The 26557-nt window shown below is 49.8% G+C and overlaps 2 protein-coding genes across 2 annotated transcripts; one reads left to right on the forward strand and one right to left on the reverse strand.

Moving 5' to 3' along the window:
- Positions 1-3476: 3476 nt before the first annotated feature.
- Positions 3477-10462, forward strand: Elof1 (elongation factor 1). Its single transcript, XM_075966535.1, has 4 exons — positions 3477-3615; positions 9200-9334; positions 9451-9521; positions 9810-10462. The coding sequence occupies exons 2-4, from the start codon at positions 9219-9221 to the stop codon at positions 9872-9874; spliced, it is 252 nt and encodes an 83-aa protein (XP_075822650.1). The 5' UTR covers positions 3477-3615; positions 9200-9218; the 3' UTR covers positions 9875-10462.
- A 5590-nt stretch (positions 10463-16052) lies between these two features.
- On the reverse strand, positions 16053-25591 carry Cnn1 (calponin 1). The gene is made up of 7 exons (XM_075966536.1): positions 25368-25591; positions 23531-23652; positions 22365-22431; positions 21451-21588; positions 21166-21276; positions 16858-17004; positions 16053-16772 (listed from the first exon to the last, which is right to left on the reverse strand). Exons 1-7 carry the CDS (start codon positions 25428-25430, stop codon positions 16527-16529), a joined length of 894 nt encoding a protein of 297 aa, XP_075822651.1. The 5' UTR covers positions 25431-25591; the 3' UTR covers positions 16053-16526.
- Between the last annotated feature and the right edge of the window lie 966 nt (positions 25592-26557).

Here is a 26557-nt window from a genome sequence, read left to right on the forward strand (position 1 = left end):
CCCAGATTAGCTTGAACTCATTGTATAGCCAGGGATGGCCTAGAACTAGCAAAGATCTTCTGGGTACTGAACCATTTGGCGTCCCATCCTATGTGAGCTGCCAACACTGGGAACCGGTTTTCAGGAAAGGCAGTTCCAAGGATGCCCCCTATAGGACATCTCGGGGATCCATCCACTCTAAGTAAATACCTCAATCTGTTTCTGGAAACACACCAAAGAAACAACTCTTAAGATCCCCAGGAACAAACACCAAACTCAGCAGTTGGTTTCCTTGGTTCTCTTCAAAGCATGAGCTACACATGGCACAGCTAAGCCGCTACCCCCCTCGTGTGTGTGTGTGTGTGTGTGTGTGTGTGTGTGTGCACGTGTGCGTGTGCATGTGTATGTGTGCTTTGTGTGACCTCAGCCTCTCTCCCATGCTACTAGGGCCCAAGCTCAATCCTTGATTTCTTTCAGGAAATCAAGCCTTCCTCCTCTGAGATGCAGCCTCCAGGAGCCAGACAGCCCTCCATCCTTTAACCTCTCCCTATTCAGTTCTCCCTGGGCTCCTCTGTCAACCTGAGCATCAGCCTGCCCACCCCCAGCTTCTGCTATCTTCTCAGATCATCTGGCAACTTCTGCCACCATCGAATGTTCTGAGCTGCAAATGTCCCTCTCTGCTGCACAGAAGTCTTGGAATCTACCTCTAATGCCCAGAGTCTTCCCTGCGTTGCAGGGATCATGAGCCTGTGGCTAGCTCAGATCCAGAAACAGTTTGGCTTTATAGCTCAATTTCTAGATGCATATTTGTTCCCGTTAATCCTGCCCCACCTGAAGTCACAATCCATTCAACTACGGCATCAGCTTTTAAACTGTTCTTCCAGCTCTCCAGCTTCTCTACTCTCCTTCCAGTGGCTAGGGTAGCCTTTAAAAAAGGGGTGGGGGGTCTTTGTAGCCCAGGCTGACCTCAAACTCAGTATTAGTCAGGATTCTCTAGAGTCACAGAATTTATGGAATACCTGACCCCTCCTCTCTCTCTCCACATTTATATATAACGGGGATTTATTGGATGATTTACAGGCTGCAGTCCAACTAACCCAACAATGGCTAGCTGTGAATGGCAAATTCAAGAATCTAGTAGTTTCTCAGTCACACAAGGCTCAGCTAGTCTTCTTGAAGTAGGCTCCAATGTCAGAGAAGGAATGGATTTGCTAGCAAAGTGGGGGGAGGCTGACAAAGAGCCAAAGCTTCCTTCTTCCAAGTCCTTCTACAGACTCCCAGCAGGAAGTGTGGCTGGTATTAAAGGTATGTCTTCCTGCCTCACGACCCGGATCAAAGCTGAGTTTTCCTACCTTAAAGGTCTGGGCTGGGAATGGACTTACCCACTTCAAACCAAGCAAAACAAATTTCTCACAGGTGTGCCCTCCATTTCTGGATTGCAGTTCATTCCAGATGTAGTTAAGTTGACAACCAAGAACAGCCATCACTGTAGGGTAATAGGGCCAGCCAAAGAAACCCACCCTGGCTCTGAAAACAGAGCCATTGAAAGAAACCCACCCTGGTTCTAACACCTGAGCCAGTGAAAGAAACCCACCCTGGTTCTAACACCTGAGCCAGTGAAAGAAACCCACCCTGGTTCTGAAACCAGAGCCATTGATAGAAACCCACCCTGGTTCTGACACCCGAGCCAGTGAAAGAAATGCTTTAGTCCCAAACCCAGAACCAAAGAAATACACCCTGGCCATGAAACCAGTGCCTAAGAAACATACTTTGTCCCTACAATCAGAGCCAGTGAAAGAAATATGCCCTGGCCCCAAAACTAGAGACAAAAGTTTAAAAAGGCCAGTGGAGGGGGGAAGGACACAGCATGGCTCTGAGACCAGCCATCTCTGCCCCTGATCTTTTAAACTAACCAATCCCTAAGCAGGGAAAACTAACCAATCCCTGTTCTCCTTGGGAAAACTCCACCCCAAAGAAGACCTATAACTGTTCAGTTTGGAGCTGGTTTTTTTTTTGTTTGTTTGTTTGTTTGGTTGGTTGGTTGGTTGGTTGGTTGGTTTTTCAAGACTGGTTTCTCTGAGCCTGTCCTGGAACTAGCTCTTGTAGACCAGGCTGGTCTCGAACTCATAGAGATCCACCTGACTCTGCCTCCTGAGTGCTGGGATTAAAGGCGTGCGCCACCACCACCACCACCACCACCACCACCTGGCTCCCAATAAATCTCTTGAACGAGGTTTGGGTGAAGACCTTCTTTCACTGGAGCAGAGACTTTGTGAAGTAGGATTGTGTTGTTACAGCTCTGCTGGGGAAGTCAGCCGCATAGCAGAGCATTAAAGGACAGTAACAATTTGGCTGGGGAAACCTTCCCCTAGCAGAGCAGAGTTGTAACAACGTCTCTGGGGAAGCCTCCTCCAGGAGCAGAGCTGTCACTTAGGGAAACCTTCCCTAGAGCAGGAGGATGCAAGCTGCTAAGGATCCCTTTCTTTCTGAGCTGTGACACTTCCAACAGTAATAGCCAAGAATGACTTTGAATTTCTTGGTTTTTGTTGTTGTTGTTGTTGTTTTTGAGACAGGATTTCTCTTGTAGCTCTGACTGTCCTGAAACTGGCTCTGAAGACCAGGCTGGCCTAGAACTCAAGAGATCAACCTGTCTCTGCCTCCTGAATGTTTAAAGAAGTGAGCCACCACCGCCCAGCTCGACCTTGAATTTCTTTTCTTTTTTCTGGTTTTACTTTTTCGAAACAGGGTTTCTCTGCATAACAGTCCTGGCTGTCCTGTCCTGGAACTCGCTTTGTAGACCAGGTTGGCCTCGAACTGAGATTCACCTACCTCTGCCTCCCAAACGCTGGGATTAAAGGGATACGCGCTACCACTGCCTGGCTGGACCTTGACTTATTTTATTTTTTGAAGACAGGGTCTCTCTGTAACTTTGGAGCCTGTCCTGGAACTAGCTCTTGTAGACCAGGCTGGCCTCGAACTCGCCTGACTCTGCCTCCCGAGTGGTGGAATTAAAGGCGTGGGCCACCACCCCACCGTCTGGCCTTGGACCTTAAATTTATAGACACCCTATCTCTACCTCCCCCTGCTGGAATTGGCTAGGATTGGGGTATTTTGCGTTTTGCATTAGCACGTATTAATCATACACAATGGGTCTCCCTATGCCACCTTCATGTATGTATATAATGTACTTTGGCCATATTTACCCCTCCCCACTTCTCGTGTCCCTCACTCCTGCTGATCACCTTCCTCCTTCCAACCAGTCTCCTCTAGGGCTAGAATATTTGAGCACGGAGGTTGGGAAAACCCAGGGGCGCTTTGGGGGCGGGGGGAAGGAACTGTGACTGGGGAGAAGACAAGCGAGAGTAGCCCAGGAAGACGGAGGCCACGGGCGAGGACATTAACCAGGGATACACTGCTGGACACAACGGCTCGTGGCCAAACACCGCCCCTCCAGGGACCTTGCTGGGCGGGCGCATGCGCAGTAACAGACGTCACTGTGCGCCGTGACCGGCGGTTGAAGGAAGCGATTGCTGAGTAGGAGGGAAACCAAAGCGGTATATTTCCGCTTCCGTCGGGGACCGGAAGTTAGCGTCTCCCGGGTGAAGCGGCTTTGGCTGCGAGGCAGGCTTGGTACAGGTAGGTGCGGGGTCTCGCGCGCGGGCGTTGTGCCCGGCGGGACCGGGCGCTGTAGTCTGGATCACCCGCAGGGCGTGGAGCCGAGGCCGGGGCATGGCTTTGAGAACGGCTGTGTGGGGAGCCTGACCACCGGACCCCCGCAGCTGGGCGAGCAGGCGGCGTCACCAAAGCCTGGGTGAGGCCGATGGCATCGTTCCTCCGCCGCGACCCCTTCCCTCCTCCCCGGTCGCCTCGAGACATCACGGCTCGTTCTCAGGCTGCAGTTTGCCTATGGGATCCTGGGGCCACACAGACTCAGGAAACTCACTGATTGTTCAACAAGTGGTTACTAAGTGCTTGAGGTATAACCAAGCACGGTGGATGCTGGCCGGGGTTTGGACAGTGGCCAAGTGAAGTTCTTCCTCGGAGGTGGATGAGCAGGGTTGTAGACGCTGGAGTTGAAGGTGATCTGGAATTAGTTTGTTTTGCGTGTTATACGTGAGTATACAGACAGCTTGCAGGAGTCTGTTCTCATTTCACCGTGAGGGTTCGGGAAAATGAGCCCAGGCAGTCAAGTCAGGCTTGGCAACCAGCATCTTTACCTGCTGAGCCATCTTGCTTGCCCTGTTTTGAAAGTTTTGGAAATCTTTCTGTATGGGTATAATGTGTCTGTGTGTAGAGGTTAGTGGAGAACTTGCGAAGTACACTTCTCTCTTTCCACCTTGATGTGGGTTCTGGGGACCAAATTCAGCTTGTCAGACTTGGCAGCAGTACCTGTACCTGCTGAGACAGGATAGACCAAGGTGGCCTGACATAGCCTGAGGAAAGTCTGTGATTCCTTGTAGGCGATTGCCAGGCCCAGATTTGGGAAGGGAAAGAGACACAGCTGCATAGACAGCGAAAGCGCGGGCTCGGGACCAGACCGCACTTCAGCAGTCCTCGGTCTCCTGGGATCCTGCCTATAATCTTCTCTTGAGTATCTCATGCTTTCCCGCTGTTGCTCCCAGAGCTTCAGCCATTCTTTGTGAAATAAAGCAATGAGAAAACCCTTCATGTGCCCCAGACACTTTGCAGATACATCTCTCTGCGTGGCTTTCTTGTATCAAAGCTGCCTTTGGTCTTCCAGGCTTCATCCTAAATGACTCTGTTGTAGAGAAGTCATGTCGTGTAATGGGGCTCACATGGGAGGTTTTTTGGAAGAGGAGAGAAAAGTGGGCAGAGACTGGTCCCTGAGGACAAGAGTGGAGAAAAAGCAAGGGAGAGACGGGGAGAGAGAAGAGAAAGAGGGAAAGACTGGAGGTGGGCAGGCCCATTTTTAAAAGGGAAGATAGCAACTGTACACAGGAGGTGCTCTTAGCTGCAGCTGAGGACGTATCCTGTCAGGACCCTAAGAGCAGGCCAATACAGATGCCTAAATACTAACACACCCTTCACGCAAAGTAGCCCTGTCTCAGAAACTTTGATTTAATACTCAGAGCAGTATTTAAGGTTCACCCAAACATGAATTTTCTTTTTAAGAGCCTGTCATCTGTAACTATTTATTAATACAGATCTTTGAATATTTGGTTTTATGTATTTGGGTGCTCTCCTTGCATGTATGGCTGCCCACCACATGCATGCAGTGTCCTAGGAAGCCAGAGAAGGGCATTAGATCCCCTGGACCTGGAGTTACAGGCGGTTGTGAACCACCATGTAGGTGCTGGGAATTGAACCTGGGTCGGCCCCATTGTTTTGGATTTGTGAGAGTCTGGCCTCTGACTTATGACATCATCCTGCCTCAGCCTACCAAGTGCTGGGGTTGCGTGCTAAACAAACATGCCTGGTTTGGTCATGTTCTGTTTTGGTCTGCTGTCCTGTGTAGCTCAGGCTGGCTGAAAATGTGGCAATCCTCCTGCTTCTGCATCTTTGCTAGGATTCCTCTGGGAGCCCCCACTAACTGAAACTTGAGAAGCAATAGGTTGGGCGTGACAACCCCTAGAGCAGTGGTTCTCAACCTTCCTAGTGCTGCGAGCCTTTGTTACAGTTCCTCGTGTTGTGGTGACCCCTAATTATTATTATTATTTCATTGCTACTTCATGACTATAATTTTTGCTACTATTAAAGAATCGTAATGTAAACATCTGATATGCAACCGTAAGGCCCATAGGTTGGGAACTACTAGAGTCTTCTACTTGCTAGACTACCAGCTGAATTCACCCAGTTTTTCTGTCACCAGGCAGTGGTGGTACATATCTTTAATCCCAGAACTAAGGAGGCAGAGCCAGGCTGATGGCAGATTTCTTAGTTCCAAGTCAGCTTGGTCTACAGAGCGAGTTCTAGGGTTCTACACAGAGGAACCCTGCTCCAAAAACAAACAAACAAAAATTAATGTATATTTTTAAATTTTATTATCTTGTAAATGTGGATGTTTTGCCTGAACATATATCTATGTACCTCCTTTTTTTTCCTCTTTTTTTGGGGAGGGGAAGGTGGTAACTTTGAACGTATTTTGTTGCTCAAGATAGCCTTTACCTTTCAGTACTTGGAAGTGCTGGGGTTACAGTGTAGGGTGGCTACCACACCAAGACCCTGTCTCCAACTTGCTATGAATCTCTGTCCTGCCTGAACCTCTTAGGTTCTGGAATTTCAGGCGTGTGTCAACATGCTGGCCTTTTTCTTGCCTCTTTCTTCCTATCTTTCTTTTTCTTTTTTAAAATAAGAGTATTGTGTAATGGCACATACCTTTAATCTCAGGCAGATGCAGGCAGATCTCTGGATTTGAGGCAAGCCTGGTCTACATAGAGAATCTACCTGGGTTACATAGTGAGCTCCAGACCAACCCGGGCTACAGTGAGACTGTTGTGGGGACACACAGTGAGTGGTAGACAGATGAATATAATTGCCCTCTCCATACCCCAGCAGGCTGCTGTCTCCCCGGCTCGGGGTCTGGCCTAGAAACAGTGGGTGGTCTAGGTGTGCTGTGTGTGGTGCCACAGGGGTCAGACTACAGAGCAGACTACAGACTGCATTCCCAGGCAGGTCAGTGGTGCTGCCGCCACCTCCCTGTCCACCTGCCAACAGGCCGTCTGCCCCTGTCCCTCACTGAGACCATGGTTTCTCCACCCACCTCTTCCATGTCTTAGACTTTGGGGTGACTATGGTCATAACTGATGACATCAACTGAAGGCAGGAAGGGTTTGTTTAGACTCCACAGCAGGTGTGTCAGACTGCAAGAAGCTGCTTTTGTGTGTCCAAAGTCAGGAAGCAGAGGGCAGTGGATGCTCAGCTGGGCCTCTCGTGTGTGTGTGTGTGTGTGTGTGTGTGTGTGTGTGTGTGTGTGTGTTTCTTTGTTTGTTTGTTTTCCTGTCTATAACCCTAAGCCAAGAAATGGTAGTGCCTTTCTTTAGGGTGGGTTTTTCCATGTTCATTAGCCTAAGCAAGATAACACGGCAGTGTCGGGGAAACCAGGCATGGCTGCTCATGCCTGAAGTCCAAGCACTTGGGAGGATCAGGAGTTCAAAGTCATCCTCTGATATTTGGGGGTGGAGACCGTGTTTGGATTTGTTTGGGGTTTTTTTTTTTTGTTATATTTTTGGTGAGGGGGGGAGATTGAGAGAAAGTCTCTCAATGTAGCCCTAACTTCCCTAGAACTCACTCTGTAGACCATGATGGCCTCAAACTCACAAAGACCCATGCCTGCTTCTGCCTCCTGAGTGCTGGAATTAAAAGTGTGTGCCACCACTGCCATGCTTTGGGGGGGGGGGGGCTTTCCTCCCATCCTTTTGTGTCCCCATCACAGCTTTGGACACCACCCTAGACTGTCATTTCTCCCATCCCTTAAAAAAATGCTGCTTGAGACTTTATATTTGGGGTAAGGGGAGGCGCATGTCCTGCATCGTGCATATGGAGGTCAGAGGACAAGTTTTGGGGAGTCTTGTTCTGTCCTGCACTATGTGGTCCAGACTGACTAGTCCCAGACAGTTCTGTTTCTGTCTCTGCCCCCATGTCAGAGCCAGGGCTGCAGCTATGAGGACACCGGGCCTGGCTGGCCTGTTGTATAGGTTTCTGGAATTGGACTAGGGTCATCAGCTTGGCATGGTTGGCACTAAGCCCCACAAAGCCATCCTCTTGCCCTTGACTTCAATTTAGTCACTCTTTGGACGTAACTCCTCTGTCCCTTAGCAGAATGCAGTCAATATGTTGAGTGCCCTCCCTCTGTCCCTGTGTTTTCTTCAGCCAGCTGTCCACCCCTACCTTCCCCTGAGCACAGAAATCTTTTTTTAAAATTGATTTTAATTGAGTTCTACATTTTTCTCTACTCCCCTCTCCTCCTTTCCCCTCCCCTTCAACTCAACCCTCTCCCATGGCCACTATACTCCCAATTTACTCAGATCTTGTCTTTTTCTACTTCTCATGTAGATTTGATCCATGTATGTCTCTCTTAGGGTCCTCATTGTTATCAAGGTTCTCTGGGATTGTGAATTTTAGTCTGGTTTCCTTTGCTTTATGTCTAAAAGCCATTTATGAGTGAGTACATATGATAATTGTCTTTCTGTGTCTGGGTTACCTCACTCAAAATAATGTTTTCTAGCTCCATCTATTTTCCTGCAAAATTCAAGATGTCATTTTTTTCTGCTGTGTAGTACTCCATTGTGTAAATGTACCACATTTTTCTAATCCGTTCTTTGATCGAGGGGCATTTAGGTTGTTTCCAGGTTCTAGCTATGACAAACAAAGATGCTATGATATGAACGAAGTTGAGCACATGTCCTAGTGGTACGATTGAGCATCCTTTGGATATATACCCAAAGTGGTATTACTGGGTCCTGAAGAAGCTTGTTTCCTAATTTTCTGAGAAATTGCCATGCTGACATCCAAAGGGGCTGCACCAGCTTGCATTCCCACCAGCAATGCAGAAGTGTTCCTTTTCCCCACATCCTCTCCAGCATAAGTTGTCATCAGTGTTTTTGATCTTGGCCATTCTTACAGGTGTAAGATGGAATTTCAGAGTTGTTTTGATTTGCATTTCTTTGATGACTAAAGATGTTGAACATTTTCTTAAGTGTCTTTTCAGCCATTTTAGGTTCCTCTGTTGAGAATTCTCTGTTTAGGTCTGTACTCCATTTTTTAAATTGGATTATTTGTTCTTTTCATCACCAATTTCTTGAGTTCTTTGTATGTTTTGGAGATCAGACCTCTGTCTGATATGGGGTTGGTGAAGATTTTTTCCCATTCTGTAGGCTGTTGTTTTGTCTTGTTGACCATGTCCTTTGCTTTACAGAACTTTTCAGTTTCAGAAAGACCCATTTATTAATTGGTTATTGGGGTTATATTTAGGAAGTGGTCTCCTGGAGCACAGAAATCTTAAGTGACCTACCTAGAGTTACACGGTAAGTTGAAAACCAAGGTTAAAAGCTGTTCTCGGCCATACTGCACAGAGTGTACACAGGGACTGTTGTGCCTAAGGTCAGGAGCCTGGGTTTCTCAGGTGGAAGCCTGGGTGTCATAGTGTACATCTTCCTTTCTCCATGGGCCACTGCTGGTGGCTTCCAGCCTGCTTCCAGAGGACGGAGGTAGAGAGTGAGCAGCTTCCTCCAGCTTCTGACCCCTGTCCTCTGCCCCACAGGTTTCATCCCCCTGCAGCTATGGGACGAAGGAAGTCTAAAAGGAAGCCACCCCCCAAGAAGAAGATGACAGGCACCCTGGAGACCCAGTTCACTTGCCCCTTCTGCAACCATGAGAAGTCTTGTGATGTGAAAATGTAAGTGGGTGGTTAAGATGGGCCAACCTACCACTGTGGGCATCCTTCCTGCTGGCTGGGTCGCCCCCAGAGGTCCAGGGCCTTTCTCATGCATCCTTCCACCTTGTCCTTTGCAGGGACCGTGCCCGCAACACTGGCGTTATCTCCTGCACCGTGTGCCTAGAGGAGTTCCAGACACCCATTACGTGTATCCTTATAAAGTCAGCTGATGTCTGGGAAATCAGAGAAGGGGGTGGGAGTCGTGGCTACCCTGACCTGCTCAAGGGCTGGTGACCAAAGACAAGGAACTGTCAGTCACTCCTGCTCTGGCCCTGTGGCCAGGGGTGGAGCCGCTGCCACCTAGGAGAATGGACATTGTCTGCTGAGGTAACACTAAGTGACAAGGCACAGGGCAGGGGTCCGACTGGCTCTGTCATAGCAGAAATGTGCAGGAGGGGGCTTCACTGCCACAAATCGTCCTTGACCTGTGTTTCAGATCTGTCAGAACCAGTGGATGTGTACAGCGATTGGATAGACGCCTGCGAGGCAGCCAATCAGTAGCAGGAACAAGGACCTGCCCCTCAACAGTCCCCGACTTGGGTGCCAATCCAGAGACATTCCAGGGTGTGGGTCCAGAGCTGTGACAGTCCTCCCTCTGTGTATGGAGTAGACGTGTGTGTGGCTGTAACAGTGGCCCTGGCTGCTTGTAGCTGGCGTGGAGGTGAGGGGTTGCTGGGTCTCACCATGCTGCCCAGGGTGGCCTCAAACTTCAGAACCTTATGTCTCAAATGGCTCTGAAAGCCTTTGAGTTGCACCCTTCTTCAGCTCCCGGCCCTGCCCCAAGCTTTATGTTCCTGGCTCCTCTGGTGACAGTTTCTCGACATCCCAGGCAAGGAATAGCTGTGGGACCTCCAGTCTCCTAAGCCACCTCACCAGCACCTTGCCCTCGGGGAACTAACTGGACTTCCTGTCCTTCCCACCTCCTTGTGCTTGTGACCTGGGATTCAAGGCTGCTGACCAACCAGATCCCTTGGCCGGGCTTTGCCGGGTGCCCATTTTCCTCTTCGATTGCTTTTGTAGAAAAGGTAGGGGCTGGTTCAGTGACAGCTGTCACTCACAAACCTGACAATAAAGCAGCCAGTGCAGATACCCTGACTATCTGTGCTTTCTTGGGTTACAAGGTCCCAGTGCTGGAAGGGGAGGTGGGATTTGGGGCTAAGGCTTTCAGAAGAGACGTTGGTGATCCTATGACTATGATGTATGGTTTGGTCAGCTTTTCAAACTATTTTTCTATTGTTTTTTTTTTTTTGTGAGGGCAAGGTTAGTAAGATTGGGGGTGGAGTACCAGGCTGACCTTGAACTTGCTATGAATCTGAGAGCAGCCTTGAATTTCTGATCCCTCTGCCTTTGTGTCCCAAGTGCTGGCATTGCAGGTGGGCACTACCACACTTAGTTCATTTGGTACTGAGAATCAGACCCAGGGCTTTGTGCGTGTTAGACAGATGCTCTGCCAACTGAGTTATATTCTCAGTTCTTGGTAGACATGGTTTGGTTTGGTTTGATTTTTTTGGTAGGGGAAGGGGATTGACATAGGATTTTACTGTGTGGACCTCATGCTCAGAAATCTGCTTGCCTCTGCCCCAAATGCTAGGATGAAAGATGCGTGCTGCCCCACCCAACCAGTGGTAGTGTTTGAGACAAACTGTGTAGCCCAGGATGGTCTCAGATTCATCCTTCTGCCCCAGCTAATTTCAGAGCTAGAACACCACTTAAAACATAGTTGGCTCTGCGGTAGTGGCACAGGCCTTTAATCCCAGCACTCCGGAGGCAGAGGCAGGAGGATCTCTATGAGTTCGAGGCCAGCCTGGTCTAAAGAGTGAGTTCCAGGACACCAGGGATACACAAAGAAACCCTCTATCAGAAAACAAACAAATAATAATAATAATTGCATAATTGGGTGATTCTGGGTGCACAGTACATAGGCGGACCAAACAGACATCCTGCTTGGTGTTCACAGCAGTCAGAGTAAAATCTGTAGAGATGGCTGGGTTTTTTCTGCCGTAGTTCAGGCAGTAAAGTCCTTGCTATGCAAACAAGAGGACCTTGGCTTGATCCCCAGAACCTAGTGCCGAAGAGGTAGACGCTAGCAGATCCCTGGGGCTTGCCACCAGACAGCCTAGCCTAATTGGCTACTTCCAGGCCAGTGAGAAACCCTGTCTCAAAAAGCATGATTGGGCTGGGCACAATAGTGCACACTCAAAGATTTGTTTTTTATTCCAGCTTCATGTGGGTGGTTGTGTCTGCCTGTTGGTTTGTATGTGGGAATAAGGGCCTGGAGAGGCAGAGGCATTGGCTCTCTTGGAGCTGAGAATTAGGATTCTGAGTCACCTGCTGTGGTGCTAAGACCAGAACTCAGGTCCTCTGCAAAACAGCAAGTGCTCTTAACCACTGAGCCATCTCTGGCACTCAGAAGGGAGAGGCAGGAAGATCTGAGTTCTGGGCCAGCCAAGACTACATAGTGAGACCCGGTCTCAAAAAGCCAAACCAAACAAAAGAAGTTAAATGTCTCAGCTTACACTCCTGATGCCCTAAGTCAGTCCCTAGGGTCCTCATGATGGGGGGAAAGCTGACTCCTGAAGTTGTCCTCTGACCTCCACGTGTGCCCTATAGCACACAAACTCCCACACCCCACACATATATGTATTTATTTTAAATAAAATAAATTTAAAAATTTATTTTAAATACAAAATTGGGCTAACTAGCTGTCTCAGCTGGCAAAGGGTTTGCTGTGTAAGGCTGACAATTTAAGTTGTCATGCCCCCTCCCATGGTGGGAAGAAAGTGCCAACCCTCTAGTGTCTTCTGGCTACCACGCCTGCTCTGTGGCACCCACACACTAAATACACACTTAAATTTTTTACACACTTTTTAAAAAGATCTTATGTGTATAAGTATTTTGCCTGGTGTCTGTGTACCACATAGTTGCAGTGTTGAGGTCCAAGGGTATTGGAGCCACTAGAACTGGAGTAACAGATAGTCGCGAGCTGCCATGCGGATGCTGGGACCACACCCAGACCTCCTGAATAGCAGTGAGTGCTCTTAACTGCTGAGCCCATGCCCCAGGCCTGAGTTCCCAGTCCTTACCTATTGTATATGCCTGCACGAACACACATCAGTGTGTCCCTGGATGTGAGAAAAGGAGGTGGAGTGACAGTCATAAACTGTATAACATGGGTACAGGGATCTGGGCCCTCTAGAAGAGCAGAAAGTGCTCTCAACCACGGAGCATTTTTATTTTCCAGCCCAAACTCAAGATAGAAAGGGCGGACAGCAAGTGGGGAGCACCACCTGAGGCCGGCGCTGGGCACCTCTGCACACTCCTGTACTCATAAGTTCAGAACTTGTAGACAGTCGACCCAAAGGGTGGTACCTACACTGGCTGTGAAGCAGGTGACAGCACAGCTCCAGATTCAGAGACAAACAGACCTGAGAGGGGAGGCTGATTCCTGGTGCGGGAGAATTGTTTGTATTCTGTCAATCATGTTTTAAATAAATGCTGATTGGCCAGGCAGGAAATATAGGTGGGAAAACCAGACAGGAAGTAGAAATGATGCAATGACAACAGGAGAATTCTGGGAAGGAGGAAACTGATTCCTCCCACTCCTGTCCATATCACTGAAGCAGCAGGATGTGATCTGCCCCACTGAAAAGTACTGAGCCACATGGCTAAAATAGATCAGAAAAATGGATTAATCAAGATGTGAGAGTTAGCCAGTGAGAGGCTAGAGCTAATGGGCCAATCAGCTTATAATTTATGGAGACCTATGTGTGATTTTCTTGGGCTAAACAGTTGTGGGGGACCTGGTGGGAGGACAGAAACCCAAATAAGCGCCCCCCCCATGTTACAGATTGGCGCCCAGATTTGGATAACTGCATCCACAGAAAGCCTGAGAAAGCTTGGAAAAGACTAGAGTAAAACATTTCGGTTTTCATCCATAGCAGAAAAAAAAAAAAACTGAGCTGTTTTAAAATGCCGGCTTTCTGGGCCGTCCTGCCAGGGAAAACTCTAGATTTTCAAGCAAGCGGTCAGGAATATGGAGCTATGGATACATCGTTGCAGCTTGCTTCCTGGCAAGAAAACGCCATAGGAGCTTTTGACTGTTTATGGACACACTTTGCAGCTTCTCCGTATTCCTTAGCAAATTAAAGACCCATGTGGCCAGAAAAAGAGAGATATACAGTAAAGAGAGATTCAAAGAGGAAGAAACCTCTAAATGGTTTACAGTGTGTTAAAAATATATACGGGCCAAAGGTTAAAGTTTTCAAAGTTTAAAGAGAGAGAGAGAGAAAGAGAGAGAGAGAGAGAGAGAGAGAGAGAGAGAGAGAGAGAGAGAGAGAGAAGCCTGGGAGGCAGAGACAGACGGATCTCTATGAGCTCAAGGATAGCCTGGTTTACAGAGGAAATTCCAGGACAAAGATATATAGAGAACCTGTCTCAAAAAGACAAAAGTTAAAAGTAAAAATAAAAGAAATAGAGGTTAAAATAAAGCCATGTAAAGATGGAAAATACACAGAGAATCTTGATACTGTATGTTATTAAATAAGCGCCCCCCCTCCCATGTTACAGATTCCTGCAGCTGGACATGCTCAGAAGCCCTTGACCAGGAAGCTTAGCTTCACAACCACCATTTTAATTCCTTGTAGATTCAGGTTCTGGCCTTAGGTCTCAGCTGTCCGGGATGCTTTGGGACACTGGGAAAGTAATATTAGCCCACAGAAGGGACGTTTTCTGAGGGTGGTGAGGATTCTTGGAAGGCTGAAGTCAGTGAGGGGTGGACACGCTGAGGGCACCATATACCTTAGAGGTTCTCAAAGGCAACAGGAGACCTGGACTCAACACCCCAGCGTGGCCTCGTGAGCCTGGCCAGCAGCCTGTGGGTTAGAGCTCCTCATGGGACAAGAAACACGCAGAGAGCTCAGAAGGTGGCTGTCAGTAAAGTACTTGACCTGAGCCCAGGTCCCTAACACCATGTAAAAGCCGTGTCTAGTCCCAGCGCTAGGGTGGTAGAGACAGATCTCTGGAGTTTTGTCCAGCTAGCCTAAAGACATCAGTGGACCCTGGATTGGGGAGGAGCCTGTCCCTAAAAATAAAGCGAAGGCTCCCCAAGGATGACAGGACATGAGAGCCTGTGCCCTCACACTCACCATGCACGTGCCCACACAAACAGTTGTGTAGACCACACAAGGAACTGCTGGTGCCAGGCATGGTGGCACACACACTCGGAGGCAGAGGCAGGTGAACCTCTGAGTTTGATGCCAGCCTGGTCTATAGAGTGAGTTCCAGGACAGCCAGGAACACAGAAATCCTGAATGAGCGGGTAGCAGACCTGGCATTAAGTGGTTCTGTGGCCACTACAAAGCAGGTAAACAGCTAAGGAAGGGCAGTAAACTGGCCCAGAAGTGGTGGCTGCTAGGCTGTCAGATCTTTTTTTTTATTTTTTTATTTTTTTTGTTTTTTTGGTTTTTCGAGACAGGGTTTCTCTGTGGTTTTGAAGCCTGTCCTGGAACTAGCTCTTGTAGACCAGGCTGGTCTCGAACTCACAGAGATCCGCCTGCCTCTGCCTCCCAAGTGCTGGGATTAAAGGCGTGCGCCACCACCTCCCGGCCTGTCTGTCAGATCTTATCCCAGAGCCCCACCCTTCAGTGATATGCCCCTTGGTGCAGCAAGGTGCCAGCATCCCCAGGCAACAGCAGTGGCTAGGTTTCTAGACTAGTATCCACAGGATTCCGCAGAAGGGGTACCTAGTGCTGACACCAGAGCCTCTGTCACTGCCGCCCATCTGACAGGCAGAGCCTCAGCACAGCCTCCCCAGAAAACGGGGCGGGGGCAGGATCCCTGGCGTCTCCAAGGGATGGAGTGGGGAAGGTACTCTGGGTCCCTCTCAGTTTTCTGCATTCTCTCCTTGAAGCCCTGACCAGCTGACTGCTTTCAGGCAGAATATCTATGGCCTTCTTCCGGAAAAGAGGGTCCTTGCTGAGGTGAGGTCACAGTCCTGTCTAGACTTTGAAGACGGTAGGCAGTCCCGGGACTCAGTTGTTGTTTTGGGGACATTTATCTGTGTAGGTGGTGAGTGCATGCTGTGCCAAGAGGAAGAGGACAATTTACTGGGATTTGGCTCTTTCTCCATCATGTAGGACCTGGGGATCGAACTTGAGTCGTCAGACTTGACAGCAGATACCTTTTCCAGTTGAGGCATCTCACCAACCCATGGAATTCAGTTTTAAGAAGACTGCTGAGCACAAGGCGGCATACAGAGGAAGCCATGCCCCCAGGTCAACTCAGCTGCTCTGCCAACACTAGGAACCGGTAGTGCCAGTTCACACCACTTGCACACAATCTGGGGACCCCAGGACTCACACATCATTTTGTTTAAGTGTGTGTGGCATTTGCCTGCCCTGTGTAGTGGTGTGAGGTCTGTAGGTGTATCTATTTAATTTTTTAAATTACACATTTATTTAGGGAAGATTAGTGTATCCCATGACTTGTGTAGAGGTCAGAAGATGCTGCAGGAACTAATTCTCCTCTACCATGTGGGTCACAAGGATTGAACTCAGGTCATTGAGCTTGGTGTCAAGTTCCTTTACTAGCTCTGAGCCATCTCGCTGTTCCCAGCGTATGTATGTCTGGAAGAATGAGGGAGGCTATCTAGGCAACAACCAGCTGGCTCTGAGACCCAGATGACGTCACAGCCATTTATTGTGCTCCAGTGAAATAGAAAAGGAAAGTGCTCGAGTTACAAACGCCGCTGTCACATCCACAAACGCCAGTCACCGCAAAACCAAACTGTGTGTGTCCGCTGCATTTCGGGCATGCATTCTGCTCCCACTGCGGGAATGGGGCAGGGGTCAGGCCAAGCCTGGGTTCTGGGAGCTTCGCTTGGAGGGTTTCTGGTTCCGGGAGGTACTCGCTTGTGAGGGAGTAAAAGGGGGCAGCGTCCTTTGGGTGCTGTCGGGGACACCCAATTCTGTGTTGGGCCCTTCAAGAGCTACAGGGATGAGGGGCCCCCTTCTTCCCGCCGCTCCCCTCTGCCTGATCTCCCCAAACTGTAACCCTATAGACAGATGCCAGGGGGCTGGGGGACGCCATGCAGGAGATGGGGTTGGCTGGGCCAGCTGGGTCCAGCCAAGAGCAGCAGCCAGCCCCCTGGGGGCCCCTAGGCAGAGTTATAGTAGTTGTGTGGGTGGTGATTGTGGGCGGGCTCTCCCAGCTCTGGGTATTCCGGAGTCAGGCAGTACTTGGGGTCGTACACCTGACGCGGCAGCCCGTACACCGTCATGCCCCTCTGGGAGGCCCCCTTGTTGCTGCCCATTTGCAGGCTGACATTGAGCGTGTCACAGTGTTCCATGCCCAGTCCTGGCTCAAAGATCTGCCGCTTGGTGCCCGGTGCAGTCATGCCAGCCTAAGGAGGGAACAGTAGTCAAACCACAGAGAGAGCAGCCCACTCACCAGCCCCACTCACCAGGTGTCCCACCGACCACACACACCTGGCTGGCACCCTTGTTGGTACCCATTTGCAGGCTGATGGTGGCCTGGTCCAGGGGCTGATCTGTCCCCAGTTTGGGGTCGTAGAGGTGACGCCGAGTACCATAGGCTGTCATGCCCTGCTGACTGGCAAACTTGTTGGTACCCATCTAGGAAAGAGATTAATGAAGCAGTAAGAACTGCAGAACATCCCTGTGACCCACAAGAGAAGGTTGCATTGGAGCAGGAGGCCAGAAACACTCAGAGTGGGGATGTTGTATGACCAGACTCTTAGGGTCAGCTACAGTCATGTGTGGTGGCCAGGGTCTGAGAGACAGCTCAGTGGGTAAAGGGTCCTGCCTCTGGGTCAGATAACCTGGGTTGGTTCATGGGACCCACGTAGTGAAAGGAAAGAGCCTGAGAAGACAGAGGCAGGAAGATGTCAATTTGAAGCCAGCCTAGTCTACATAGTGGTCAGCCACAGGCACGGTGAGGTCTTGTCTCAAACAATAAAAGCAAAGAGAAAGGGGATAGATTGAGTCGGGCTGCTAGTGTAGGTCCATACTGTGGTCCCAGCCACTTCAACTGGGGCTAAGGAAGGAGGATGGGAAGTTACAGGCCTGCCTGAGTGTAAACTGGCCACCAACTTAGAAAGACTCTGTCGCGATAAAAACTCCTTGGAAGGTGGAGGCAGGAGGTGCAGAAGAGATTCTCAAGGCTAGCTTTGGTTGATTAGTGACTCCAGGGCTAACCTGGGCTATAGGAGACCCTGTCTCAAGTAAGTGCTTGACTTCCAAGCACAAGGATCTGAGTTCAGTGCCCAGCACCACCTATAGAAGCTAGGCATGGGGGCATGTGCTCATAATCCACTGAGGAGGCAGAGACAGCTCAGTCTAGCCACATCGGAGAGCGTGGAAGTTGGGACTGGAAAAGCTGGAACGTAATGAGAAATTCTGTGGGGACTTGGAAGATCGACTGCTGGAAGAGACACAGCAGAGGCCCGGCTTGTGAGGGTGAAAGTTGCCATTTATATGATTTTTGAATTAATCTGGGGCTGGAGCTGGAGAGATGGCTCAGTGGTTAAGAGCACTGGCTACTCCTCCAGGGAACCTGGGTTCAATTCCCAGCACCCACATGGCAGCTCACAACTGTCCAGAGGGATCTGACACGCTCACACCAATGCACATAAAATAAAGTTAAGTAAATTATTTAATTAAAAAAATCTGGTGCTGGAGAAATGGCTCAGCAGTGTTGACAGAGATTTCTGTCTACGGTGGGACCTGGTGGGACAGAAATATCAGTCAGCACAGCAGTTAGAAGCAATGTATGCCCTTCCAGAGGACACAGGTTCTATTCCTAGCACCCACACGATTCAAAGCCATCTGTAACTACATTTTCAAGGGCTCTAGTGCCCTCTTCTGGCCTTCACTGGTGCCAGGCACATACATGGTGCACATACATACAGACAAAACACCCATACACATAAAATAATAACTATGAACCTGTGGTGTCTGGTCATCTGGGGCTTAAGAAGCGCTGGAGAAACGGTACGGTTGTTAACTACACTTAGTATTCCTGCAGCCTACCCACCCAGAAAGTAGCTAACAAACATGCAGTGCCCTCTTATCTATACATACATGCTGATAAAACACTCATGCACATAGATACTCAAAAGAAGAAGAGGAAACCAGCACCACCGAAGTGAAACCTTGGCTTTACTGGGACAGTTGATCAATTGATGCTGGTTTGCGGATGCTGAGGAAGATACCAGCATCACTGAGGTGGAAGCTGTGGTCCAGAAGGGCCAAGGCTGCATCTTAAGCTTGCAGCTGAACTTGACAGTATATACAAGTTGACAGTGACTGTTTTTTTGTATCATTAAAGCTGCAAGAACAAAGGGGTCATGGAGAGCAACTGAGACTTTAGCACTGAGAGCCCAGGAGAGGCCATCGGTGACGGTACAGACTCCGCTGCAATGAAAACCCCAGGTCTGAAGGGGGGTCATGGACAGACACTGAGGATTTGTACTATGAGTTAGGGTCAGAGTCCCAGAAGAGGAGTCAGGAGCCATTGGTGAAGAGCACCTCGGTTGCTATGGTGACCTCTAGTATATTGGAGATGCCACAACTGTGTGACAGCCAGTAAGGACAGCAGGTGTGGTGTGGTGCCTCCCTCCACCTGAGACAAGCTTATATTGCTGGTGGCAGAGCTAGGCAGTAGTAGGGAGCCCAAAAGATCTTGAATCCCAAAAGTCAGACACTGAGCTACAAGATTTGGAGCTACACTGATGGACTTTAATCTTGTGGAAGTGTAATTGTTTTATGCCTCTGTTCTGTCCTTTTGGAGTAAGAAAATACTTACTTTGTAAAAAAAAATGTTTACAGAAAGAAGCCCACATTAAGAGACTTGGATATTTTAAAGAAACTTTGAACTTTTGAAGTGTTTGAATTTTTTTCAAGACTATGAGACATTTAAAGTTTTATATTGTGATATTAACATGAGATCTTGGGAATAAGCAAGGTCAGGTGCATTCAGGGTGGTATGGCAATAAGGAGGGCTTTGGGAATAAACAAGAGAGAGGGTGGTTTAATAGTTAGTGATGTGTGTGTGTCGAGTTATAAGATCCGCAGTACTGGTTAGTTTAATAGTGATGTGTGTGTGTCGAGTTATAAGAGGTCAGCAGTACTGGTTAGTTTAATAGTGATGTGTGTGTGTCGAGTTATAAGATCCGCAGTACTGGTTAGTTTAATAGTGATGTGTGTGTGTCGAGTTATAAGAGGTCAGCAGTACTGGTTAGTTTAATAGTGATGTGTGTGTGTCGAGTTATAAGAGGTCAGCAGTACTGGTTAGTTTAATAGTGATGTGTGTGTGTCGAGTTATAAGAGGTCAGCAGTACTGGTTAGTTTAATAGTGATGTGTGTGTGTCGAGTTATAAGATCAGCAGTACTGGTTAGTTTTTGTCAGCTTGACTTACACTTGAGTCACCTCAGAAGAGGGACCTTCAGTTGAGTTGTGTCCATCAGATTGGTTTGCGGGCATGACTATGGGGCATTTTCTTGATTACTGATTGATATGGGAAGACCTAGCCCACTGTGGGTGATGCCATCCCTAGGCAGTTACCCTGGGTTAAGAAAACTGAGCAAGCCATGGGGAACAAGCCAGTAAGCAGCGTATCTCCATGGCCTCTGCTTCAGTTCCTGCCTACAGGTTCCTGCTTGAATTCCTGCCCTGACCTCTCTTCATGATGCACTGTGATGTGGAAATGCAAACCGAATAAACTCCTTCCTCCTACAAGTTTAGGCTAGTGTTTGATCATAGCATCAGATTGCAAACTAAGAAACCCAATGAGAGACCCTGTCTCAAAAAGCAAAGAGACCTGGCGTGGCAGCTCATGCCTTTAACCCCAGCACTTGGGAAGCAGAGGAAAACTCTATGAGTTTGAGGCCAGCCTGGTCTACAGAGTGAGTTCCAGGGCAGCCAGGACTACAAAGAGAGACCCTGTCTCAAAACAAAGAAACAAACAATAAAACAAACATAAAACCCAAGGTGGATGACTCCTGAGGAATGATAACAGTGGCTGACCTCGGACTTTGATATGCACGCCCACATCCACAGATATATACATATAAATAAAATACAAGAGAGCTGTAGCTATAACTAAGGTACTGTGCTTGCCTAGCGTACATGAGGCCCTAGAATCAATCCTCAGCACTGAAGAAAAAACTGGTATGCTACCTTCTGCAAACATTAGTTTCTCTATCTATATAAAGGGGCCGGAGAGATGGCTCAGTGGTTAAGAGTACTGGCTGCTCTTCTAGAGGACCTGGGTTCGATTCCCAGTACCCAGTTCTAGGGGGTTCAGTGCCCCCTTCTTGTCTCTATGGGTACCGCACACACATGATGCACACACATACATGCAGGCAAATATAAGAGTAACTTTTAAAGGAATCTAGAGGCTGGAGAGCTGGCTCAGCAGTTAAGAACATGGGCTGCTCTTTCAGAGGACCTGGGTTTGGTTCCCATCACTGCTGGGAACTCCAGTTCCAGGGTCCAGTGCCCTCTGGTGGCCTCGATGTGCACTATCCACACATGTGGCTCATAGGCATACATGCAGGCAAAACATTCATACATGTAAAGATAATTAAATATAATGTTTTAAGGGTCCATTAAAAACAGGAACTAATTAGGAGTATGGGCAAAGAAAGCAAGTTAGTAACTAGAAAATACAGTGTTCCCAATCAGTTCATACGAATATTCTGACCGCCAGAGCCTCCAGGGTCTGGGCAGCCTTCCATCAGCCCAGAGCAGCCCGTGTGAGGAAGGGGCCCTACCTGTAGCCCAATGATGTTCCGACCTTCTCTCAGCTTCTCCGGCTCAAATCTCCGCTCTTGTTTCTCTGCGTATTTGACCCCAACATTGACCTTATTTCCTTTTGTCTTGGCCTGTGGGGGGGGCAAAGAAGGCTGTGAACCACAGAGGAGCCTCCAGCAGGGCTCCTTTCCCCTCAGACACTCACCAACACCTGTCGCACTCTTGGTAAGGCTCAGTGACCTAAGTGTCCCTATGGACACCTGACCTGAGACTCTGTCCCATGCCCACTCTGCCCGTACACTCACCATGCTGGCCAGAGCCAGGAGAGTGGACTGAACCTGGGTATGGTTGGTGTTCTCAAACAGGTCGTTGGCCTCAAAGATGTCATGGGGCTTCACTCCATACTTGGTAATGGCTTTAATGAAATTACCTATGTTCTCCAGCTGTAAGGGAAGAGGTTAGGTCAGGAATGGGAGGGTGGAGGGCTGAGGAGAGACTAGTGGGTAAAGGATTGAATGGAGCTCCTGTAACTCCAGCTCCAGGGGATCCCATGCCTCCTCTGGCCTCTGTGAGCACTTGCTGACACACACAAATAAATAAATTAAACAAGTCAATAAAACCTGCTATCCACTCTCTCAGGGGGCCTCAAAATAAAAGGTAGAAGCCAAGGAGATGTTTTTGGTAAGAACAAAAAAAAAAAAACAAAAAAAAAAAAACAACCACATTTCCTGTGCAAGTATCAGGACCTGAGTTTGAATCTCTGGAAACCAAGTAAAAGACACATGGCAAGAATGCAATCCTAGGACCCCTATGGAGTTGGAAGTGGAGATGGAATCCTCAGAAGGTCAGGAGATGGCTAGTGTACCCAGTGGAGAACGACAAAGGGAAGGAGATCCTGTCTCAAGGTAGAGGAGAGGACCAAGATGGAAGCTATGCTCTGACTGAGCGGAGCCTTTGACAAAACCAACAATAGAAGCCCATGGTTGGATGTGGTTCAAACATAGAGCCCCTGCCTAGAGTCCGGTTCAAACATAGAGCCCCTGCCTAGAGTCCCCCAGTGAGGGGCTGGGGTGTGGCTCAGGGGTCGAGCCCCTGCCTAGAATCCCCCAGTGAGGGGCTGGGCATGACAAGGCAGTAAAGCTCCAGCCTAGCACACTCAAGGGATTCAATCCTCACTACTAAAATAGAAAACACACTAGTAACTTGGGTCTAGACTTACCTGGTGCCAGTTTTGGGTGGACTCGTTTACCTTCTTCACAGAACCTGGCTGGAGCTTGTTGATGAATCTACCAAAGAGAAAGGGCCAGTGGGGAAAGTGAGTTCCAGTTGCGTCAGAACCCCGGCAAAGTGGATAGGCAGCGGTTGGAAGGGGGTGTTGCCCAGCATGTGCTGATAGGGGGTGTGGAACAGCTAGACCCAAGCTGCCAGCCAGAAAATCCTTGAGTAGGGCTAAATGTCCTGGTTTTCCTATGTTCAAATGCCAGTGTTCGCTGTTGTTGTTGGTTTCGTTTGTGTGTGTGCAAGCACATGAGTGTGCACGGCACATGCATGTGTAATCCATGTGTGCAGAAGTCAGTGAACCGCTTTCAGGAGTCTGTTCTCTTCTTCCAACACGTGGGTACTGGGAACTGAACTCAGGTCATCAGTCTTGGTGGCAAATACCTTTACCCACCGAGCCAATCATCAGCCTGTTGGGCTTCCTTCATGGCATTTTCTTCTTTCTGGCATGAATGTGATTATCTGGTTGGTTATTTGGTTACCTTTTCTTTTCTTGTTGATAATATTGCTGGATATGGAACCAGCGTGATTTCTCCCTCCACAAGGAATGGGGTTCACTGTCGGCATGCCTAGAGCAAAGGCCTGCACTGTATGTATCAGAGCTCTGTAAATGCTTATCACATGAATAGGTAAATAGCTGGTTGGTTGGCTACATAAGTCAGCCAGCCTTGCTTGGGCCTATGTTCCGCTCTGAACTGTACTTCAGCCCTGTGCCGGGGATCCCGGGTGTGTGCCAAGTCACGGTGAGCTGCTCCTGTGTGGGTTTTCATCTTCCCCATTGATGAGGGCAGTGGGAAGCCAAGGTCTACATAAACTAACACGGGCAATAAACAGCCATTGCTGCCAACTGGGAGCCACAGACAGGCCTGCCCCACAGCGTGTGCTAGCTAAGTAAGGGCTTTGGGTACTGTGTCCTAAACCTGACTGACTCTGTCATCTCTGCCTGTGCAACGGGCACGCTGAGTCTTTGTGGCCTTTCAAGGAGTGTAGGTGACATCAAATATCAGTGTCTAACTCCAACTCCAGTTTTGGGATCATCAGGTGATGTTGAAGGCCTACATGGAGCGGGGTGCTGGGTTAGGGGCAGGGACTGAGAATCTCACTCACTCGCAGAGAATGATCCCATTTTTGAGGCCATCCATGAAGTTGTTCCCGATGCGGCGACCCGTCACCCCCTCAATCCACTCTCTCAGCTCCTGCTCACGCTGATGGTCGTATTTCTGGGCCAGCTGAGGGGGGGATGGGGCATGAGGGGCAGGTGATGAGGAAGCAGGCAGTAGAGAGTAGCCTTGGCTTTCTGGGGCCCATCTCAGCCCGGATAGGCCGGATCTCCTACCTCATCCCATCCCAACTAAGGCAATCCTGACTTAGTGTCCACGGTGGAGGGGGGAGCAGAGCTGGGGGGAGGCGGAGGGCCAGGATTGAGGTGGCACCTGCCCAGGGGGCCATTCCGGGCATTCTGAGGTTTGGCACCAATGAATAGACAAGAGGGGGCTGGGGAGCCAGATCCTTGAAGCTGGGGGGCGGCGCTTGGCTCCTTGGTTTCCCCTCCAAGCCAAACTTGGGGCTTAACATCCCCTGACCCAGCCCCCCTCCACTCTCCAGTTAGAAGAGGAGATGCCTTAAACTGGGGGTGGGGATGAACCCTAAGAAGGAGCCCTGAGTGCTGGCTTGCACCTATGCAGTGTAGCCTCAGGTGAGAAATGGGGGTGCTCTTGTTCCCCTCCTACCCCTTGCCTGAAAGTATTTCTTAAGTCTGTCCTTAGTCCCACTTTGTCTCTCTCGTTGTCCTCCCAACTCTGTACATTATCATCCTTTACTCAGTCTCGGGGTCCCTATCTCTGAAGACAATCCTGTCCAGCCAGCTGTGGGGCTCAAGGCTTTTGTAGCTCTGATCCCGTCTTCCCGGGTAGGAGGTGGGATTCGGCCAGCTCCTTTCTCCACCTCTTAGCTCCTATCTCCCTCCTGGCTCGTCCTCCAGTCTGTCAGCGAGGCTGCTTCGCGTTCTTTCAGCAATCCTGCTACACGCTGGCCTCCCAGCCCCTGGTGCTGGTGAGATGGGGGGATGCCTGACTTCTACTGAATGGGGAGAGGAGGGATGCACCCCCTCACCTGGCCCCAGCCCTGCCGCCCCCCTCCTCACCAGCCCGGCTTTATAAAGCAAACCGGCCCTTATATAGCGCGGGCCCAGGCTGCCCAAGGCCGCCTTATAAGGCGCGGCGGCTCTTCTGCGACTCTGGGGCCGGCGCTGGGGGGAGGGGGCGGCGCTGCCATCAATCTCCCTCAGAGCACCCGCCCCCTGTTCTCCCCCAACTCTAGCCCTTAGGATACCCCAACCTGATCCAGGTCCCAATCCCTGCTCCTCGCTCCCCTCAACTCCTTGCTGTGGGACCCTGGAAAGAAAGAGCCTCAGTGTTCCCTTCTGTCAAATGGGACTGCCTCTCCTTCTCTATGCAGTTCCCTGTCCCTGGAAGCCGACCTATCCCAGCGTGGAGAGAGTTTGGCTCTGCACTTGCCTTATCTGGCGTCCTAGCTCCTTGCTGATCTTTTCTAAGCCTCAGTTTACCCATCCATGGCAAGAAAATGGGGTCTCTCAATGTCTTCTAGCTCTGCAAACTTCAGACTTAACTTTTTTTAAAGGTGGGAGTCTGTCCCTTCCCCCTACATCCCTCCCAGAAACAAGAAGGTCGACCAAAAACTCTGCGCAGGCGGGGAACCTTTACGGTACTCTGATTACCTCGATTTATAGGTAGTGGGGGGTTCCCTCACTTCACCCCTCAAGTAACTGGGGCTCTGGATGTTCCAAGGACAGAAAACCAGCCCCCACCTGGTCTCCCCTCTTCTCAGGTCTCAAGTCACGTGACCCAGGTAGGAGGGAGTTCAGGGAGCAGGATCTGCCCTGAGTGTGTCAGGGACCAGACTAGGCAGTCCCCTCCAGCCTTACCTTGTTCTTGACTTCAGCAGACAGGCCATAGGCAGGACCTCGATTGAAATGTGCAGACGACATGCTGGCCTGGGGGCTCTGGCAAAGCGGAGGTGCCGGTGACACTGACAAGCAGGACAAGGCAGCTGAGCCTGCGTCTGCTGCTTCTTCCCTCTTCACACGTTTTTGAAGCTCCAGAGGCCAGCCCCGGGCTCTTCCAAACCTGTCCCATTGGCCACGGGGACTTGCCAAGGGGCGTGGCACCACACACACACTTTAGCCACCCCCACCTCGTGATGTCAGGGCCTTGGTATTGGGAGCTGATTGTGTCATTGTTTCCACCTAGGGGGCTGCTTGCCTTATTCTGGGAAGGGGGGTTTGCTCTCACAGGCCACCCCTCTTCTACTCTCCTCCCCATGCCAACTGTCTGCGGCCCATCTCTGAATTTCCTGAACTCAAAGGTCATTGGTCTCTGCCCCTCTTCAATGCCAAAACAGGACTGTGTCCACTGCGCATCCCTGGTGTCGTGCCCCTCCCCATCCCGACCCGTAGTTTAGCGAGACAATCTCTCTCCACACACCAACCCTCTCCACATAGCCTCCTCTCTAGATCTCTATTGCCGGATCTGTAGAAGGGCTAATGACAAAGCTTGCCTCCTGAGGGTGCTGAAAAGACCAGAAAAAAAAGTCAACTCCAGGGCGCCCAGTGTAGTGCCTGGCATAGGGAGACCCTCAGCAAAGCTTGTGTCTGCTAAGAATTTGGTACCCTGTTCTGTCCTATCCGGTCCCTTATGAGGACTTGGGGCAGCAAGAGCCTAGATCTAAGTTGGTATGATGGCCCACGGTAAATCCCCAGCACTAGAAGCAAAAGGACTCGTGAGAGTTTGAGGCCAGCCTGGGCTACACAGTGAATTCCAGCACAGTCTGGGCTGTGAGCCCCTGTCGGGGGAGGCTAGTGAGATGGCGCCATGGGTTAAGATGCTTACCAACAAACTTGATGACCAGAGTTCGAACCCCCGGATTCACATAGTGGAACAAGAGAACAAACTCCTGCAAGTTACCCTCTGACCTCTGTTGTGTGTGTGTGCGCGCACACACACACACACACATACACGAATGTAATGGAAACTGTTAAAAAGGAAGGCTAGGACATAGATCTGTTAGTAGAGAGCTTGCCTAGCATGCACCAAACCCTGGTTCAATCCCCAGGAC

Source organism: Microtus pennsylvanicus, chromosome 3 (assembly GCF_037038515.1).
Source record: "Microtus pennsylvanicus isolate mMicPen1 chromosome 3, mMicPen1.hap1, whole genome shotgun sequence".
NCBI classification, from domain to species: Eukaryota; Metazoa; Chordata; class Mammalia; order Rodentia; family Cricetidae; genus Microtus; species Microtus pennsylvanicus.